We start from the raw sequence: 20,279 nt of genomic DNA, 5'->3' as shown, positions 1-20,279 counted from the left end.
AACATACATTTTATAAAAATATTTGACCAGTCCTCCTCAAAATTGTCATCAAAAATAAGAATAATCTGAGAACCTTTCACAATCCAGACGAAAAAAAGGAGACCCACTATGTTATCAAATACATCGTAGCGCTTTAGGTAAGATCTTAAACCAGAAAACAGTGTTAGGGAAGAAATGACTGAAATCTGTGAGAATCGTAGAGAAAAATGCTAATAGTGTTTTGATTTTGGTTTTTCAGTTGTAAAGAATGTGACACACTAGTGTAATATTTGAATGACGGGACACTCAGAGTAGTGGGCATATGGAAGTCTCATGCAATATTTGTATTTTTAGGCCTAAAACTCAAATTTAAATACTTAATAGTAACAAATATAGTGACTGTTGATACCAGAATGCAAGCAGAATAATCTCCCATAGCTGAAATTAAGGCAGAGAAAGTTTCAAAATTCATATGTGCCTCCATTAAGGTTGCTTTGTTATGCCTATTCTGGAATTAAGTAGCCTTTGGACAGTAAAGTCATATAACAGACAGTAAGACCTGTATTATAGTCATTATTTTAAATTTGATGAATAATTTTACGTATATGTAAAAGTTATATAACTATCTTTGTGCCCGGACCTGTGACTGGCCTGTGTACGCTCCTCATTGGTGGCTCAGTCTCTGAGAGCTCCTAGGGGTCTGGGTTAGTTGAGACTGCTGATGTCCCTATGGAGTCGCTCTCCCTGTCAACTTCCTCAATCCTTGCCCTAATTCAACCACAGGGATCTCCGACTTCAGTCCATTGTTTGGGTGTAAGTATCTGCCTCTGTCTCAGTCAGCTGCTGGTAGGGTCTCTCAGAGGACAGCCAAATCATTTAAGCACTTCATAGCGGGTGATGGGGCGGAGCACCCTCTCCGAGGCAAGGGGGAAGAGGAATGGGAGGAGGAACTGTGGGATGGGGCACCAAGGGTACGCAATGACTGGAAAGTAAATAAATAAAATAACTTGAAAATTAAAAAAAAAAAGTCATGTAACTTAAACCAATCTTATTTTGTGATTTAAACTAAATATGAATATCAAAACCTCAAGTGGGGTTTTTCTTTCTGTGCTTAAACATTTGTCTACCTATTTTGAACCACAGATAACTCTCATTTGTGGAATGTGAAACTTCTGATCACCTGGAAGCAAATGGTAGAATTTTGGTCCCTAGAGGCTAAAACTAGATCACAGTACACAAGCACAATTGGATGTGAAGTACTAGTTCTAGGGTTCTCCAGCATTGTAGGATGACTTCAGTCTACAACACAAGTTATACACCTCAAAAAAAATGGGAAGCGTTTAGAATTTTGAGGCAATTTCAAATAACAAATGTCTAAAGATATATAAATACTGATTAACCTGATTTAACCTGATTGTATAAATCTACTGAATTATCAGAACTACCTAATAAATGTGTGTAAGTGTTTTATATACCAGGAGATTCAGCATAGACTAGCACTAAATATAGTAACACTGTGTTACTAACTCAAGAAAGCAGAATTAAGCATCCCTGGCATATAAATTTGGATAATAACCAGTCAGTGTGCAGTGTCGGGAACAGAAAAAATAAAACCTATAATCTTTATTTGATACTTCTTTAAAGTAAAAAGCAAATTAGTGGTTAAACAACAGAATAGCATTTTATAGTATGTGTTAATGTCTTTGTGTTTAATAAATAACAGAAATTATTTCAAGGCAGTATCTCTGGTATTCATATTAATTATTCTGGTAATGATTAATGAGCTCTACTTACACAGTATTCATATTCCTTTTGAGATTTTTCTTTCTCATTCTAATGGCTTCGAATGTATAACACACTTTAAGTGATAATTCCACAAAATTGTTTTATGGATGTAAATTCATTTCTGCATTAAGGAGCAATAGAAACATGTGATTCTAGGGTGCATCACTTTCATAACAACTTAAGGTGAAAATAAATCAACAAAGGTTTGAGAGCTGACAAAGTACAGAAAATAATTGCTGTGTCAGCATGAAGACCAGAGTTCTGGTCCTCAAAACCCATACAACCACTAAATTGAGAACGGGACCCCCGTTGAATGAATCAGAGAAAGGACTGGAAGAGCTTGAAGGGGCTCAAGACCCCATATGAACAACAATGCCAACCAACCAGAGCTTCCAGGGACTAAGCCACTACCCAAAGACTATACATGGACTGACCCTGGGCTCCAATTGCATGGGTAGCAATGAATAGCCTAGTAAGAGCACCAGTGAGAGGGGAACACCCATATAGAAGGGGAGGGGGAGGGGCTAGGGGGATGTTGGCATGGAAATTGGGAAAGGGAATAACATTTGAAATGTAAATTTAAAATACCCAATTTAATAAAGATGGGGAAAATGTAAAAAAAAATAAATCTAAAAAAAAATCATACAAAAGCTGGGCACTTGATGGAACATATCTTAACCCTAGCTGTAGACAGGCAGAGACAGGAGTATCCAGCAGTTTGCTGGCCACATTGTCTAGCAGAAATGGAAAACTGTGGGTTTAGTGAAAGACCCTGCCTCAAAAAGAGGGGAGGAAGAGATTCAGTAATATACCCAGTATGTCAATCTCGGGTCTGCACATACGTATGCATGGACATTACCTGTGCACATGGGCACATACGCACACTGTCTGGGAAACCTCTACGAAAGAAAAACTAAAAATTGTTTCTTCTAAGCACTCTATTTCCTCTCAATACAGTGTAAGGTGCTAATGCTTAGACCTTAAATTAAGGAAGACTTTAGATCTGCTGGTGTGTTGGAAAGGACATGACTCATTACCAGAGGTAATGCTTGTAATAGGACTGAATCAAATTCCAAGAGGTGAATACAGTGCTCCAGCATCACCAGAGGATGACATTGTACACAGATGTTGTCAGCCATCTGAGCAAAGCATTTGTCAGATTTCCCAATTTAACTTTAACACACAGATAAGAATATTGCTGTCTGTATACCACGATGAATTAAGATGTGTGATTTTTTTCCCTTTAAAACCAATTTATAGTGTATGCATATAAGGAGATGGTTTATTGGGTAAGTATTCCCCAAATAATCAATTTTTATTTAGAAAGCTGCTTTTATTTGTGTCACACTTTAGGGGCTGAGAAATAAAGGCATAAAAATACCAATGACGGATAAAACTGAGAAAATTACTTCGAACAAGTTCTTCTAGAACAGAGCCGTGCATATAAATTAGGTAAACACTAAAACTAGATAAAAAAAGAACTTCTTTAACTTTCATTTAAATGCATGAACAGCTGTGGCAGATCTAATGTCACTGGATATACTGCCCAACAATGTGGAATATGCGGGGAAGATCTTGGGTATTTTTAAGCTCCTGCCAGGCATGGCTCTATCCCTTCGACAATAAATGAACGAAAGTCCTACGTTATCTATATGGTAGTCAATGTCAAGGTTTATAGGACTTTGGGTACAGAAGTCTGTCACTGTCTCTGTGAACAGAATCAATTATAACTTAGAAATTAATTTGTTCCTTACAATCACTGCACCAATGAAGACAAGTCAAGCTGCAATTTAAGAAATGCATGCTGTGCCTAACTATTTTGAATTGTCTCGAATTTTAATGTCTTTAAATTTTACCACCTTTACCTTTATTGGATGAGGTAACCTATATTTTAGCTCAATAGCTAAATCCTTTATGGAAAATCTTTTGTATATTTAAAGGCACAGATTATGCATTCATAACACTCATAACAACTCAGAGTCATATAGGACTTTATTGTTTTTTTACAAAATACTTTTATTTGTAAATTCGCCTCTGTGAAACTGTTATTTCATTGCTTTTAATCAAATCTCAACAGGTTGACTTTACACACCAAGGTACTTCCCCCTCTCTCATGGTCAGTGTTCTGTCCGCCATCGCAGCTCTAATTATGACTTTCCAGCATTCCCTTTCATCAGAAGCATCAACTCCTCACGATGCTCTCTCATAAAATCTCTAAGAGTATGTCACCTGCCTTATATCTTTCTGTCTCACCTTCAGTGATTCTCAGCTTCCGTGGGCTTTTCATTCACCCCAGTGCTTTATGAACTTACTTCAGTGATAAAAAATATTGGCATATTATTTCATCTCTCTATTTTTTAATACCCAAATGTCCCTCATTATACCCATATTTGCTGAGCAGCAATACTCTTCTTTCAAATTTTTTACGTTTATTTATTTATTTATTTATTTATTTATTTATTTATTTATTTTTACACTCCAGATTTTATTCCTCTCCCAGTCCATCCCCCTGACAGTTCCCCATCCCATATTTTCTCCCCATAGACCACCCCCACCCATGTCTCCACAAGGATATCCCCACCCCACCCATCCCACCAACCTCTAAACTTCCTGAGGCCTCAAATGTTCTCTTCTTAAGAAATATTTCTTTTTCTCATCATAAAATTGACCATATCATGTTGGACTTAGATGCTGAATTCTTTTTTTTTTTTTTTTTTTTTTTTTCGAGCTGGGGATCGTAGATGCTGAATTCTTGAGATGCTCAACCACTTCTATAATATATAATTGCCTGAATTACTCCTTTACCTCCATTAAAAAGCTTCACAGTTGATAATCTTTTAGTAGTATCCTCACAATTTAAGGTACACAGATACAAGGCTTCGAATGTATAGTAAACATATGAAAAAGTTAATGAGAGAACTGTTTACTTTGAAGACTAATATTTTTCCACAAGAATTTTTAAAGACTTTTTTTTAAAAAGAGTATTTGGAAATTTCACAGAAGTATCAAAGTACTTTGGTCACATTTTTCTCTCTTCTTCTCATTCCCACTACGTCCAATTAGAGCTGCCATTCTGTACCCAGATAGAGAAGCAACCACTCTATAATTTACAAGAGACCACACCCTTAAAGGCAAAGGACTCTCCCCTGACAGCAGCTTTCAGCTAATAATAGCTCTCAGCTAGGGTGGGGCCACATGACTTCTTCCCCATCCATGCTACCATGTTGACCAGAATGCTTATTGAATATTTAATGATTTCTAGACAAGTTCCATCGTCGTTTACTTCAGGATAGCCTTTATAAGGAACATATTCTGATAATATAATTTCCCAGAGGTCATAACTGTTTGAGCCATTAACAAAATCCCTAATGCCTTAAAAGTGGGATCTATCCAGGGTCTGTCATAAGTCTGCGGATATAAAGTCCAGAGTATGATTCCATAGAAAAAGTGATGACATGCAGAAGTAAAGTATGAATGAAATTACCTGTCGGATGGAAGAATTTATGCTTTTGAGCTTCGATGCAGGATAGCATCTATCTCACTGCACAGACTTGCTTCAATTGATGTATGGGTGCTAGAAATTTGGGAGCAGAGATGTTTTCATGATCAACACCTATGGGATAAAAGTAGAAACTCAAGACAAAATACAGAAATGTAGTAAGCCTAAAAACTGAAATGTACGCATGAATTCTACCTCACCTAAGAACATATCTTCTAAATATTCTTTTTATTAGCATTTAGTACATAAATATATCAAGAAAATAAATCACCACTATCCTTTGCCTTCTGATTTGATACATATAAAACTAATGGAGTTTTCTATTTAATATTTTTTTCACTGACTGATTTACAGAAGTAGGAATAAATGTGAGAAAGCCACTTCGCATTGGAAACTTGAAAGTAAGCATGGGTTTAATCATTAAAATCCTTCTTTTAATAAGTCAATTTGGAAAAAAGGCGAATTAAATATATATTGTCATATTCCCCTTTACTAAAGTAGTGCAGTAGGGGGCCTGTGTGAAAAGAACGTTACCTCATAAATTCTCATTTGGGCAATCAATGAAATTGTGATGGCCCCATTGTCCTTGGGAACATATTAATCATTTATAGTTTGAGAAAATTTATGTTGGTATTTTTCCTCTGAAAATTCATTGATGACGTTTTGCTTGTATAATTCACTTTATACCACTATCACTCGATTATGTTTCCTAATCCTTTGAATTGGTCTTTTGATTTGCTGATAATTATAAAATTATTGACTTTTTTTGTTTGCCATTGAAAATTATTTTAAAATATAAAACATCAATTTTATCCATTGAAAGCCAATAACAAGCTATGCAAAGTGTCTCTGGACTTCTTTCACTTATTTTTTTTTCAAAGATGGTACAGTACTCTAGGCAACATAACATGCAAACTGTGGTGGTTTGAATATGCTTGGCCCAGAGAATGGCACTGTTAGGAAGTGTGACCTAATGGGTACAGCTGCTGACAGGAAGTGGAACCAAACAAAGAATTATATTGCAGTTTACAAAGATGAAAACACTGGGAGATCTGAAGAGAGCTTTGACATCAGACATGGAGATGCTGAGTTTGGGGTTTGCCCACCTTGGTTTTGGATTTGCTTTGGTCAGTATTTCTTCACTATGAAGGTTTGGAATGATAATGTATATCCTGTGATGGTGGAGGTTAAGTGATCCACTTTTTTGATTTTAATTTTATAAGGAATTGCAGTTAAGTGATAGGACAAATCTGAGAAGAGACTTTGAACTTTGTTCTTTTAACTTTGTTGAGACTGATATAGATTATGGGACTTAGGAAGTTGGACTAAATCTGTGCATTATGCTATGGCTAGGTATGGCCCCCATCTACTCAAGGGTTTGAACAAGCCTGTGGGGCCAGGAAGAATGTGGTGGTTTAAATATGTTTGGCCCAGGTACTGGCACTATTAGAAGGTGTGTTGGTTTGAATATGCTTAGTCCAAGGAGTGCCTCTGTTAGGAGGTGTGGCCTTGTTGGAGTAGGTGTATGTTGTGTGAAATATTTTAAAAAGGCAATCCATGCTACTGCTGGCAAGGCACCGGCAGGCAGGCAGACCTGTTCTCAACCAGGCAGACTCTGACCAGGAGCTCTGAAATCTCTCCACTTGGCTCGCCTCACAAACCCACACTTTGCTGCCATACCTTTCTCTCTGGAACCCAGTTGAGTCCCGCTTTAAGGAAAACACCATACAAACTTAGTTAAGAATCAACAGGTGGGGTTGGGGATTTAGCTCAGTGGTAGAGCTCTTGCCTAGGAAGCGCAAGGCCCTGGGTTCGGTCCCCAGCTCCGAGGAAAAAAAAAAAAAAAAAAAAAAGCATCAACAGGTAACATAATCGCTGGCCGCAGCAAATGGCATCCTAATTTGTAAGCTCTTCTAAGTTATAAATCCTCCGGTAGCGGAACCCAGCGGATCTGCCACCTGAACTGGGGCCCTCTGATACCAGCACTTTGGCCTCCAGTCCAAAAGCCCTATCTTTTCCCCTCTTCCCCTCTCCCACCTGGAAGTCCCGCCTACTTGCCCAGTGATTGGCTCCTTGAAATCTCTATTCGTTAGGGGGAAGTTCTGCAACAGGTTTGGCCTTGTTAAAGAAAGAATGTGACTGTGTGGGTGGGCTCTGAAGCTCTTCCCCAGGCAAAAGAGTCAGTCTTCTCCTGTCTGCCTTCAGAATAAGATAGAGCTCTTGGCTCCTCCGGTATTATATGCCTGGATGCTGCCCTGCTCCCACCTTGATGACAATGGACTGAACCTCAGAACCTGTAAGGCAGCCACAATTAAATATTGTCCTTTATAGGAGTTGCCTTGGTCATGGTGCCACTTCTCAGCAGTAGAAATCCTAAATAAGACACAAACCCAGGTTAATAACTCTTTCACAGCTGTTTTAGCATTCCACATATGGTGTAAACAAATGTTTTCTTTTTTAAATATTTATTATGTATAAGTACACTGTAGCTGTCTTAAGACATACAAAAAGAGAACATTAGATCTCGTTACAGATGTTTATGAGCCACCCTGTGGTTGAGGGGATTTGAACTCCAGACCTCTTGGAAGAGTAGTCAGTGGCTCTTAACCACTGAGCCATCTCTCCAGCCTAAACAAATGTTTACAGAGCCAGGTAATACTTTATTTTTATGCAAGAGAAATTTTCATTCACAACTACAATAATGTGTTGCTGAAGCAAAGCATGTGTGAACAGTACAATTAATTGTAAGTCCCATAGTTTCCTGACAAATGTTTACATTAAATTTTCCAATTATAAATTTTTATTAAATATATTAATTAAATATATTAATAAATATATCATATGTGTGTTTGTAACTCCGTTTTTTTTCTTTCTGAGAAACTTTATTAGTATTTGGTAAACAATTCTTTCTCAAATGACATTTCTCTTTGTTCTTTGGAATAATCCTCATGGAAGAACAAAGCTGTGAGAAACATCAATTTTATCAAGTTAGGCTACTAAAAGATAAAGTGCGAATCTAAAAGTTGCTGAGATAGAGCTCTTTTTAACTATGGAGTGTGAAGACTCTTCTGTGCACATGAAGAGTTCTGCATCTTCAACGGAAGGCTGCTCCCGGAAGACTGACTTCCAGGCAGCTAGGATGACAGAGGGTCTTAAATCCATGCCCACAGTGAGACATTTACTCCAACGATGCCACCCCTCCTAATAATGCCACTCACTCCCTGGACCAAGCCTGTACAAACCATCACAGTACCTATAAAATGAATGCCCAAAGTTCTGGAAGTAAAAGCCATCCGAATCAATATATATCCAATGACTATGAGAAGTTCATCCATAGTTTACTAAAATAAAATTAGAGTAACACTATGGAATGGCTAATAAATTAGTAGAAATGATAGATGGCTACAAATATAAAGGGTCAATAAAATAGGAGAAGGATCAATAAAGACAGTAGTTAAAGAAATAGAGAGATTAGAAAGAAATTAATTACCCTTATGAATATCAGAGCAAAATTGTGGAACTTGTTAAAATTGAAAATCAAAGACCAGATTCACCACAGATAGAGCAAAAGCATAAACAATGCTGTAATATTCATTTTGAGAAATTAGAATGAGTCACTTAGAAAATATTAGTAATTAACTCACAGCCAGTCCTGAGCTACTCTCGTGTTAAAATCCCAATTTTCTCTTAATTTTACCATTTTTTTCCCAAAGAAACTCAATCTCTTCCTTGGTGGCATACGCCAGATGACTATCTGAGTAATATAAGAAATAAAAGCATACCACCCACCAGTTTAACAGCTTGACTTAAGGAAATAGTTCTTCATGGGAGAAAAGAAACAAAAACAAAGTCAATAAGCATTAGTCAACGTACAACAATTCTGTTCAATTAATTACATCAAACTGTCTTCCTAACAGAGAAGCAAAGCACCGTGGAAAAGGACACAGACATAACTTTGATTTTATTTCGAACAATTAAAATCTGACTTGGTTGGAAAGTTGTAAAAATGATGTCACATTTAAGGTGGGTAGGGTTGGTGGCACACCACCGTAATCCTGATATTTAAGCGTATGGGAGGCAGAAGGATCTGAAGATTAAAAACAGCCTGGATTACAGAGCAAGAATGTGTCAAATTAAAAAAAACGAAAGAAAGGAGAGAGTCTTAATGAATATGTGGTGCAGCTCTAAATTAGGTGTGTGATTTTCTTTTGGATTGAATCATTTGCTAGCTTGAATTTTTGAATTGCTAATCTGAAATATATTCTTTTTCAGAATATCAAATTAATATAACATTATGCCGAGTCTATAAAGCCATGTAGTTTCCATTAACTAGCACGTCCTATATCGATAGTATGATTAATATATTATAAATTATCTAGTTTTTTTTTAAATAAAATACATTCAGCCATACTAAACTTTCTGCTGCTAAGAAAACAGACCTTGGGGAGAGCATTCTGTACCAGGAAAGGAATTAGACTATGAGTCAGAAGACTTAGCCGTTGGTACTAATTTTGCCACGGGATTGAACATATCTCCTCACATCTCTCACTTTAGTTTCCTTATCCAAAAATGAAACCATCATTTTCATTGTCTGTGTTTTCTATTAAGTTGGATGTGTGTGAAACTTATACCCCAAGTGCTTTTCATAGAGATTTCCATTCAAATATCACATACCATCTTGTTTACTCTGAGGAGTACTATCAATTTGTAGACGTGTTTTACTGATCTAGACTGGCTTGAAAAATAGTTTTTGCTGTCACGATAGTACTCTTTCCAAATCTCTAGGGTTGTGTTTCCAAACCCGTGTGTTTGCACAAACAGCAGTTAGCAAGATCAAGATCTATTAAAGAACATGGTTTATCAGGGAAGGAAAGGGATTCAATGAACTGTCATGTAGACATTGATTTAATAGACATTACAGGGAGTTTTTATGTGTAGAGGGAGTCCTTATTAGCCTGGTAAAGCTTCTGAATAGATACCTCTCTTCACACCCATCTTCATTTTCAGGTGGCACTGCTGACCTCCTAACCTACTAAAATAATTTTACTATGAGCTTTCATTGAACACACCTTTAAAACAATTTATCTCATCCATATGTATTGATTATACTACCTGTTGTAATAAAAATAAACAACAACGAATAAAAACCCTGATAAAAGCAACTTAAAGAAGGAAAGGTTTATGTTCATTTACAGTTCCAGGATACAGCCCTTCATGACAATCAAGGCATGATGGCAGGGACAGAGAGCCTACTGATTCCATCCCATTCGCAGTTAGGGTGCAGCTAGTGACCAGGAAGAAGGGGCTGAACATACAGCCCTAACCCGTCAATAATGACACACTTTATCAGCCACTCCTTAAGGGAATACCCCTTAAAGCTTCTACAACCTCAAACAGGTCTCAACTAGCTGTGGACCTATGGCTCAAAAGCACCGGCTTATGGGATACAGTTTGCCTTCAACCGGTTACACAGTATTAGGTTAAAATTGAATTTATCTCACTTTGAATTGACATTTTATCCTCAGAATTTCTGTGTTATCCAAGTGTTCCAAAAATCGAAATAGCCATGATATAAGAATATAGGATCCTGGGCCAAATACAAAAGTAACTGCATAAAAGACGTAGGACGACTGGCAACATTCAAATGGGTCATATGTTCTACAGTGATATCGGACTCCATCTGAATTTCTTAAATTTCACTGTGTGGTGATAATGTGAATGAATGCATTCTTCTTAAAGTACCTGAGTAATCGTAGGAATGATAGGACCTGTTTTCACCTTACTGCCAGATTGTGCAGAACACAATCATTCAGACTTGCTTCTGAAAAAGAATCTTTAAGGAAAAACAAATAAATCAAAAGTGATAGAATCGTCAACATATCTATCTGGGTAAAAGGTTATTTTTTTTTAACTAATTCAATCCAGGTTTACATTTGAAACTTTTAATATTTCTGTTAACAGTTACCACATTCTGACTGCTAAAGCCGAACTAATTTTTAGATTTTTTTTTTTTTTAGAAAATTTCAAAATTTCTATATTGTGTTTTGGAAGCCCATCCTTAAATCCAAACAGGAAGCATAAACTTTCTGTGCTTCCTTTTATGCCTTTCCTCATTAAACCCTCACACTATTACTGATACCATGTTGTGCTTGCAGACAGGAGCCTAGCATGGCTCTTCTCTGAGAGTCTCTGAGAGACTCTACCAACAGCTGATTGAGACAGACGCAGATACGGTCAACCACTGGACTGAGGTTGGGAACCCCTATGGAAGAGTTAGTGGGAGGACTGAAGGAGCTGAAGCAGACTGCAAGCCCAAAGGAAGACCAAGAGTATCAACTAACCTAGACCCCTGGGAGCTCCTAGGGACTAAGCCACCAACCAAAGTGCACACATTGGCTGGTCCCTGACTCCTGGCACATATGTAGCAGAGGACTGCTTTGTCTGGTCTCAGTGGGAGAGGTGTGAGATTCAGGTGCGTGGGTGGGTGGTTGAGGGGTTGGTGGTGTGGGTGGAGGAGTTCCCTCAAAGGCAACAGGGAGGGGGCACGAGGTGAAGACCTTTTGAAGGGGGGACCAGGAAGAGGAGGGGCAACATTTAGAATATAAATAAATAAAACAATTAAAAATATTATCAGTAGTAATTTGATTTTTATTTAAGACTGACATGAAATCCTGAAGAAATAAACAATCTCCTTAAAAATAGTTTTAAAGTATAAACGTGCGCATACAAACATGTTCCCTGACAAATATCTCTAGACATGACTAGGAATCGAGCACGTTGACTTCCAAGTCCATCTGGATGCATTCTGCTGTCTCATTTGTCTCTATTTTCTGTGAAGACAAATATGGCATACTCAAAATTTATGTGTTTTCTTGTTTATTTTATTATGAGAGACCTAAAGCATAGTTCCTACCACCACTAATTATGAAGCTGATGTCTCCCGTTTGGGGAAGACAAGGGTGCCAATACATCCTAAGTATAATGATGAACTCCCACCATAAAAAATGCTTTCTTGATCATGCTATCTCCCCTGCCAGGTACGTATCAAATATATGGCTATGCCTATTAAAATACATTTACATAAGGATTCAAGTGTTTTCTTCTTTGAAAGAGTGGTTCCTCCCGCTACACACTTTGTTTCACGGGAAGAAAAGCAAAGATGGTTGAAAAGTTAGTGTGTTCCATATTATTTGCATTGCACTTAGAAAATGAACTATTGATAAATACAGTCCATTCAATACTCCACTAAGATCACCAATAAATCCTCACTCCCTGATAATGCTGACTTAAAATGAAATATCCAGAATATTTCAACTCGAATTAAGAAAATTTAGCTAGCGATACTGATAGAAGACAAAATGTGAATAAGACTACAAATTTTCAACACAGTAGTGTCCATTTAGTAAGAGTAAATGGAATCAAACACTGACAGAATATTTAAAATGATTCTAATCCTATTATTTGAACTTCAATGAACATAAAAGCACATATATTTGAAATAATTTTTATTGAACTGTATTAAATTTATGAGCTAAACAGGAGATGGTTTCCAATTCTCACCATATAAGGTATTTGTTTTGTCAAATTAAGGGAACAGAGACTCTGATAAGCAGGCAAGAACAAATTATACATCGATGGCGACAAGGGACAATTGTCCGTTAATAAGAACTTTGGCTCGGCAATCAATGTGTTAGCACAAGCGTATGTCAAAGCTTCTGAGAAATGAAGCTAGATAGTCAGTCCCAAACCAAGACCTGCAGAAAAAAAGAGTCTAAATTTCACAAATGTCTCTGAATTTGTACATATACCTGGAAAGTCGGGTTTTAAAGTTAGTTTGAAGAGGAAAGAATTGAGCAAAAGTGCTTAAAGTCACAACTGTATTTTTCTCACCTAACTGGGCACATAACAGTTTGCATCACTGTACATCATTCAGGCACTGTGTGAAAATTCTTATATTTACTGCCATGTGTCTCACTATAAAACTATGTGATGACATCTGTTACTGAAATTTCAAGAAAACAGATCCAAATTCAAGATTTACATAGGCATTTACTGTAGGAAGCAGTCTGATTCAGCAACGTGTGCTCTTAGTCATTGCATGGTTTATTGTGTGGCTATTAGGAAATCCCACATTGCATCAGTGTGTTAATTTTTGAATCTCGAACATATAAATTATACAAAAGTCCAATTTTAAAAAAAGTCTTGAATTTAAAAAAAAAAAAAACTCTGGGAACACAAAAGGTAAGCAGTACAAGCTAAATGGTACGTACCTGCCAAACTGTGATATCTAAAATGACTAAAGACAATAAGAAAATAAATTTTTTTACAAATAATTTACCCTGTAAACCAATCAGTAATCCTATACTGAGGAAAACACAGTGTTCTGATGATCGTATGCTTTTCTCTAATCTGGAACCTTGAATAAGAAAGCTATCAATGAGCATTTGAATTTTTCTTTAGCCAGTTTTCTGGTAAATTACAAAAGTAAAGCAGTTGCAAAGGAGGATCAAATAATGAACAAAGAAAGAGAGAGAAAAAGAAAGAGAGAGAGAGAGAGAGAGAGAAAGAAAGAAAGAGAGAAAGAGAAAAACAAAAACAAAAACAAAAAGAAAGAGAGGAAATAATACAGAGACTCCTTATGTTTGAATCCACAACTGATCTGTTTAGGAATAGCTGCCATCTTCTGATCCATTGCGGTTAATCCTGTGTTTTAGCAATGACCTTAACTACAGAATAAAGGCTTGCTTTAGTCAAAGGAGAAAAGTTGTTAGGAGCTGGCTGCAGGGGATTTGGTGGACCAGTTCCAGTTCTCACAATGAAAGCAGTGTAGCTTGAGGAAAATCCTCCTCTCCTTTTTCCCTGCCTCCCCAAAACAATGCACACATCATTTTTTATCTTGTAGCACATTTGGAGACGTATATAATCATTTCTTTACAGTCACGCTGACTTAATGGTCTTATAAGTGAGATAAATGCCTTAGGTTTATTTGATCAATATATTTGAATTATGCCTTTAGTGTCAAGATTCTAGTTGTTTTCATTCGAAGACTCAAAGATAAACTATAGAGCAATTTGTTTCCTTGCACCATCTAGTGGACTTAAATGACAACTGCGGCAGTACTGTAAATAATTGCAAGTCAATCCTATAAGACAAATTTTCACTTGCACTTGGATAAATATGCCTAACGTCATTATTCGATTGATCACACAACAGGACGAGTAATTATTACTCCTCAGTCTACATAGGAAATCATTTAAACACAGGTGAACTCATTAGCGAACGTTTAAATCCCTAAACAAAATACTATATGCATCGTCGATGGCATTTTATGAAACGAGAGAGCGACAGGCATCACAGTTGTCCCCACTGGCTCATACAGACCCACAACGCTCTAAGCTAGCGGTCTGCGCCAGAGCCAAAGCCCTGCCTCCGCGCGGAGTCAGTGCGCAGGCGCAGCGCTGGGCGGAAGTGGGGGGGCGGACCCAGACCGTCAGCTAGAGGAAGAAGCCGGAACGGCTGGGTGAGGCGCTGAGACGGTTTAGCGGCGAATCGTTGCTCGGGTGCTGCTCAGAATCCCGAACGTGGGTGTCGTCGGAGCCGTGCGAGCGTTGGGGCCCCGGAGCAGCAGTTACTGTCGCCGCGGACGCCGCCGTTGCCGACCCGGAGGACGCGGCCTGGAGAGGCCTTGCAGGCCTAGCGCGGCCCGCGGAGCCCGACGAGTGTGCCGTGAGTAGACCCAGCGCCCTCTGCACAGTCGCTTACCAATTAAGATGGAGGAGATTTCGTTGGCCAACCTGGATACTAACAAGCTGGAGGCCATCGCCCAGGAGATCTATGTAGACCTGATAGAGGATTCCTGCCTGGGATTCTGCTTTGAGGTGCACCGGGCAGTCAAGTGTGGCTACTTCTACCTGGAGTTTGCAGACACTGGTAGCGTGAAGGATTTTGGCATTCAGCCAGTGGAAGACAAAGGCGCATGCCGCCTCCCGCTTTGCTCCCTTCCTGGAGAACCTGGGAATGGGCCCCAGACGGAGCTGCAGCGTTCACCTCCAGAATTCCAGTAGTCACAACATGAGAGAGGGCGACAGTGACCAGGACAATAATATAGACTGGTCCCGTAGCTTGGAGGAGTAAGCTAAGTTGGAGAGAAAAATAAATAAAAAAGAAAAAAGCAAACAAAAGTCTCATTTCCACTTAAAGATCTTAGCATTAAAACACAAAAACGAAAACAAGAAGACCAAAACAAAAAAACCCAAAGAGGAGAATTTAGGAATTCGGGTCCATTTGAAAGAGTATCCAGTGCCAGCTCAGAAATCCTGGACAGGAGAAGGGCCAGAGGCTTTATGATGTATTTTGAGCTCTATAAATACACGTGGATGTACAAGATCCCTGAACTGCCCTCTGTACACAGGTGAGCAGCTGTGTACCCAGCCTATAAAATTCTTTTGTTTCTCAGATTTTCCATCTGATTGATGTCAAGGGCTCCCTGTGAAGTTTGGAATCTGTAGATGGTCAGGCCATGATCAGTCAGCTTCAGTGGACTGCTCCTCTGATTTCTAAGCCTCCAATTGGGCCTCTTTGATACAAACGCAAGTCAGGTATGAGACTTAAATACTAAAAATATTAATTCCCGTTTGAAGTTGGGGGGAAGCCCTTGTGCCCTTGTCTACAAGAAGTTCAGAATCACCTGTTTTCCCAAGGTCCAGCATTTTGTGGGACAAGGCCTCACCTTTGACTCATCAAAAGACCTGTCTTTCCATCCCACTGAGTGGCAAAGATTTGGGACAAGGTGGTTTACAACAGCTGAAGATTCCGTTTTGATGCTATGAGGATGAAGTATACCTCTGCGATTGCCTATCATCTCCACCTGGAAGACTCATGTCTTGAATTATATACTGTGGACATAAGTTTGGTGGGACAGTCTTTACCTGCTTTTGAGTTACTGGTGATGTAGCCAGCCCATGGGTCTGACTTGATCATTATGACAGGTCACTGTCCTCACCTGGTACCACTGAACTACAGAAAGGCATCATGGCAAGCAGGAGGCTGTTTGAAAATTGAGCCAGAAGGAAACTTTTTCCATCTGCCTTCAGTAATGTGAATGAGTTTAATGCTAAGAGCCCTGAAACAGGCCTGGTTTACCTGGTATGGTTACAGAATCCCGTCTTAAATTGGGCAGTTAGACCTCTGCTGTGGTGAATAAGATTGTCTCCACCTTCCCTGCCCTTACAGGGAAGGGAAGTCCGTCACTTGGTCCTCAGGACCTCCTTACAGCAGGGGCTGTGTTTTTCTTGCTGGAAGTTGGAAAGTTGGGAATTTCCTGACTTTGGAGGCAGGGTTAGAAGTAAACGGGAAGTGAGTGGCATATCAAAACTGTTCTGTTTTAGTCCCTAAATGGGGATTTATGGAGGGTGGGAGTCCTGAGGTGAGCAGAAAAGAAAGGTGCTGCTTTATTTGAAATGTTTTCTTACCTCATTCTGTGCCCCAGTAAAGGGTCCAGCCTCATCTGTCTGGCCTGGCCATGTTCCTGTCACTGCTCCCCTGCCTATCTGGTGCAGCTCATGATTCCAGGTGCTGCTTGCCACTCTAGGTTTTATCTTGACCAGTTTCAGCTCATCTTCCAGTGCTCCTGCCCTGAAACCTACACAAGTTTCCCTTTTCCCTTTCTTGTTTTCTAACTTTTTAAGTTTCTATGTTGGTTTTGTTTTACCTGTTTTTATGGAAGCCTTAGAGGAGAATCCCTCATGGCTTCCTCTGTTTGGATTGGAATGGGAAAATAACGAAAAGAATTTTGTTTGAATTTACAAGGCAGTGTCATGTCTACGTGTTTCTCTTATATAAGCCTACCTTGCTAGTATATCTCCCTGCCTTGTCATGAGTTCTTTCTTCCCATTGCTACTTGGATACTGCCTCTTAAGACTTACTGCAGAACCATGAATGCTGGTATACACAGGAAGGAGTTGGTTCTGCTCCACTTTTCTATTCTATCCTTGTTGTGTATGTATCTTCCTTCTCCCAGGACCTGTTTGAACTGTATGGACTAATTTGGATTACTGTACTCAAGAGTTAAGGAAACTATAGTGCTTGGGCCTTGAGACTATCTGTTATTGCCTTCTCAGAGTTTTACAACTCAGGGTTGGGGCCTACTTAAAGTTTGGATCCTTAGTCCAAGAAGATTGAGAACTTGGAAAAAACCTTGGCAGGAGCTAAAAATACTTTTAAAAGATACCTTACTACATTCTTGAACATTTAATGAATTCTAGAAAAAAAGCAGTCTTGAGATTCCTGCTTATGTAAAGTACTTGGGAAACATGAAAGGGAGAAAGGCCATGGCCCACTCACTCTTGCCTTCAGATAGGGAGCTCAAATGTGACTTTAGTTTTCTTGCCTTTTCTGGTTAGAACATAAAGATGTGGGTGGTAGTTTGGGGTAATGGTTTGCTCATATTACTTCCTTCTTTTTGTTAGTGTTTTTTGTTTTCTGTCTCCATCATTTCCATTAGGGCCATAGCTCCCCACTCTGTGTAGATAAAAGGTGGGTTCAGTCCAGCTATTATTGCCCTGAGGGAACAAACTACCTTTTTGGGAGCAAATGTTCTCCATCATATAGTTGACAGTGGTTAGGAACTCTCCCCTTCCCCTACCTTTCCTGTAACAACAGAATTCTATCCTTCCTCTTCAATTAATTGTATTGACCACCCTGTAATCCTATTATGTATCTGAGTGTATGTATATGGGGGAAAGGGGTTCTTGAAATTTTCTGTGGTTTGTGGTTTTTTCCTTCCATAAATTAGTTCCCACCACCGCATGCCCAGGGGCTACTACCTGGCATTATCGCATGCTGGGATCATTGGGGGAGGGTAGTGTGAGGTTCACCACTGTCCTTGTTTTGGAGATTCTTATTTTTTAATAAGTAATCCGTCCTATACAAATAGCTAATTAACTCTTGTGTTCCCTGCCCATATGGCTGCTGGTGTAAATAAATTGCATTTTCCCATTGCTAAACAATAATAAAATTCAAAAAAAATTTTTGACTCATCTTTTTAATGACCTATTTTCCAGGGGTTGGCATAGCAAAATAAATGTTTTACCACTCTTGAATCCTGGTACATGAATGGGAGGTACGGCAGAATCTATAGAGGAGCTCTGTCTAGCTTTCTCGATCTAATCCTTCAAATCCTTCTGTCTACACTATTCAATGAGAGAAAAAAAAATACATACACTGTCCTTTTTCAGATGAGGTAAGAAGAGGGTGAAAACAGTCTGGGCCTACTGATAACAATGCCTTATGGTAGTTTAACTTGTATAGAACTTTTTTTAGTATATGTATCATCAAACTAAGTTGATGTAGCAGAAAATGCTTCTACCTAATTCTCCCTTAGTTTGTCCCACCATCGCATGCCCAGGGAATAGCATATCTTAATTTTTATCATCAGTTTAAGCATTTTCTAGAAATTGTATATAAAATTTAGTTCTGATCAAAGTCACGTTCTACCCATCTTTCTAACTCATTACATAGTTCAAGGTGGGAAATAGACAAGTCAAAAGTCACGGGAATAGGACCAGAGAAGGAAACTTAGTTGAATACTTCAAATAGCTGTCAGACATGTAATAACAGTATTCAGTCTTCTCTTCTGTGATCATGAATTATAATTAAATGCAATTGGCCACTTAAGACCTACAGTCATATTTGTTGAGAAATTGTTTTAAAAGAAAGTGGGGGCAGACTCTGTTAAAGATAATGTGACAGGGTTACTAGGTGAAATCCTAAAAACCGATTTTCCTTAAATTTCTATTAAATGAAGTGTATATAGGAATCTACTATAAGTTTGTATTTAAACTATCTGTTTTTTAGAATTTTTTAGAATTAGATTTAATATAGTCTTTCATTTTCTAAAATGATACAAAGACAAGTATGTTCTATAGTTAATATCTTTATTGTCAGAAAAGAGATCAAATAGTTCATAGCTCTGCATGCTGGAATTAGTCGTCTCAAGTTATTTGAAGTAGTAAGGATACAGTCACACTTGCTCTGCAGGCATTAATGTAACCGCCCTCTGAACCTGGCTTGTCATCTATTTTGTTCATTTAACAAATGAAGAGCTGGTATGCATGTACTTAAAACACAATGTGAAAGTGGTGTTTCACATTAATTCTGCAAAGTTTCATTAACAAAGTGTCAGATCTCAGCTTACCTTCAGAAAACACCTGTTTAAACGTTTACTGTGCTGGAGAAGGTATGCCGTTCGTATATCAACAGATGGTCTTGATAATACTTCGGAGGAGAATGGTAATATATAATTATTGAAAAAGATGTTGCATAAAAAACTAGAAGGCCTTAGAGTTTTCCCAATTTTAAAACATTTCTAGTTCTATTTGAGCCTCATTGGCAATAGGTATGCAAAAAAAAAAAAAAAAAAAAAGGGTTAAACTTGACTTTAGAATTGAAAACAGTATAAGTCGTCTTGCTGGCACCTAAAAGTTATTACAAGGTCTAAACCCTGACGTCATTAGATGTGATAGAAACAAACTTAAAATACAAATAATGTGATTTTTCAGCCAGTACTCATTTGCTGAAATAGTAAAAGGTAATTAAGTTTCTAAAACTGTAGTTTAAAAAAATGAAAGCATAATTCTTAATTACTTCATGGTACTAGATTTGAGAGTGTAAAATACAACTTATCGGTGGTGATTTAAACCCAGCATGGTAGTGCTTAGCTGTGACTTAGCTCCTGAAGAAGTGAAGTTTGATTATCTGGAGTTCAATAGCAGCTCTAACTCTTAGGATTTCAGTCACTAGGTTATGTGAGATCCTGTCTCAAGACAAAATGGAGACAGGACTTAAGGATTTCCTAGATACATTAGTGTAATAAATTATGAAAACACTCGGCAGAATTTTATAGGTAAAGCAAACTATCACAAAACCATACATTGCAAATATATTTAGATAAACAGGTCACCTTTCAAAAACAACAAAAGTATAATGAAGTTCACATACTAGCTCACAATAAATGCAG

The 20,279-nt window shown here is 38.2% G+C and overlaps 1 protein-coding gene and 1 non-coding gene across 2 annotated transcripts; one reads left to right on the top strand and one right to left on the bottom strand.

Annotated features, from left to right (window-relative positions):
* Positions 1-12,148: 12,148 nt before the first annotated feature.
* LOC116890567 lies at positions 12,149-12,308 on the bottom strand. Its single transcript, XR_004386737.1, has one exon. It is a non-coding gene; the product is annotated as a U1 spliceosomal RNA (small nuclear RNA).
* A 2,436-nt stretch (positions 12,309-14,744) lies between these two features.
* On the top strand, positions 14,745-18,289 carry Atxn7l3b (ataxin 7 like 3B). Its single transcript, XM_032912459.1, has one exon. The coding sequence runs from the start codon at positions 15,034-15,036 to the stop codon at positions 15,325-15,327; it is 294 nt and encodes a 97-aa protein (XP_032768350.1). The 5' UTR covers positions 14,745-15,033; the 3' UTR covers positions 15,328-18,289.
* Positions 18,290-20,279: the final 1,990 nt, after the last annotated feature.

This window comes from Rattus rattus, chromosome 1, assembly GCF_011064425.1.
Source record: "Rattus rattus isolate New Zealand chromosome 1, Rrattus_CSIRO_v1, whole genome shotgun sequence".
Classification (NCBI taxonomy): domain Eukaryota; kingdom Metazoa; phylum Chordata; class Mammalia; order Rodentia; family Muridae; genus Rattus; species Rattus rattus.
This window is presented reverse-complemented; position numbering and strand designations above follow the sequence as displayed.

Coding starts and splice junctions, on each gene's coding strand:
- Atxn7l3b (XM_032912459.1), top strand. CDS start 15,034: ATGGAGGAGATTTCGTTGGCCAACCTGGATACTAACAAGCTGGAGGCC.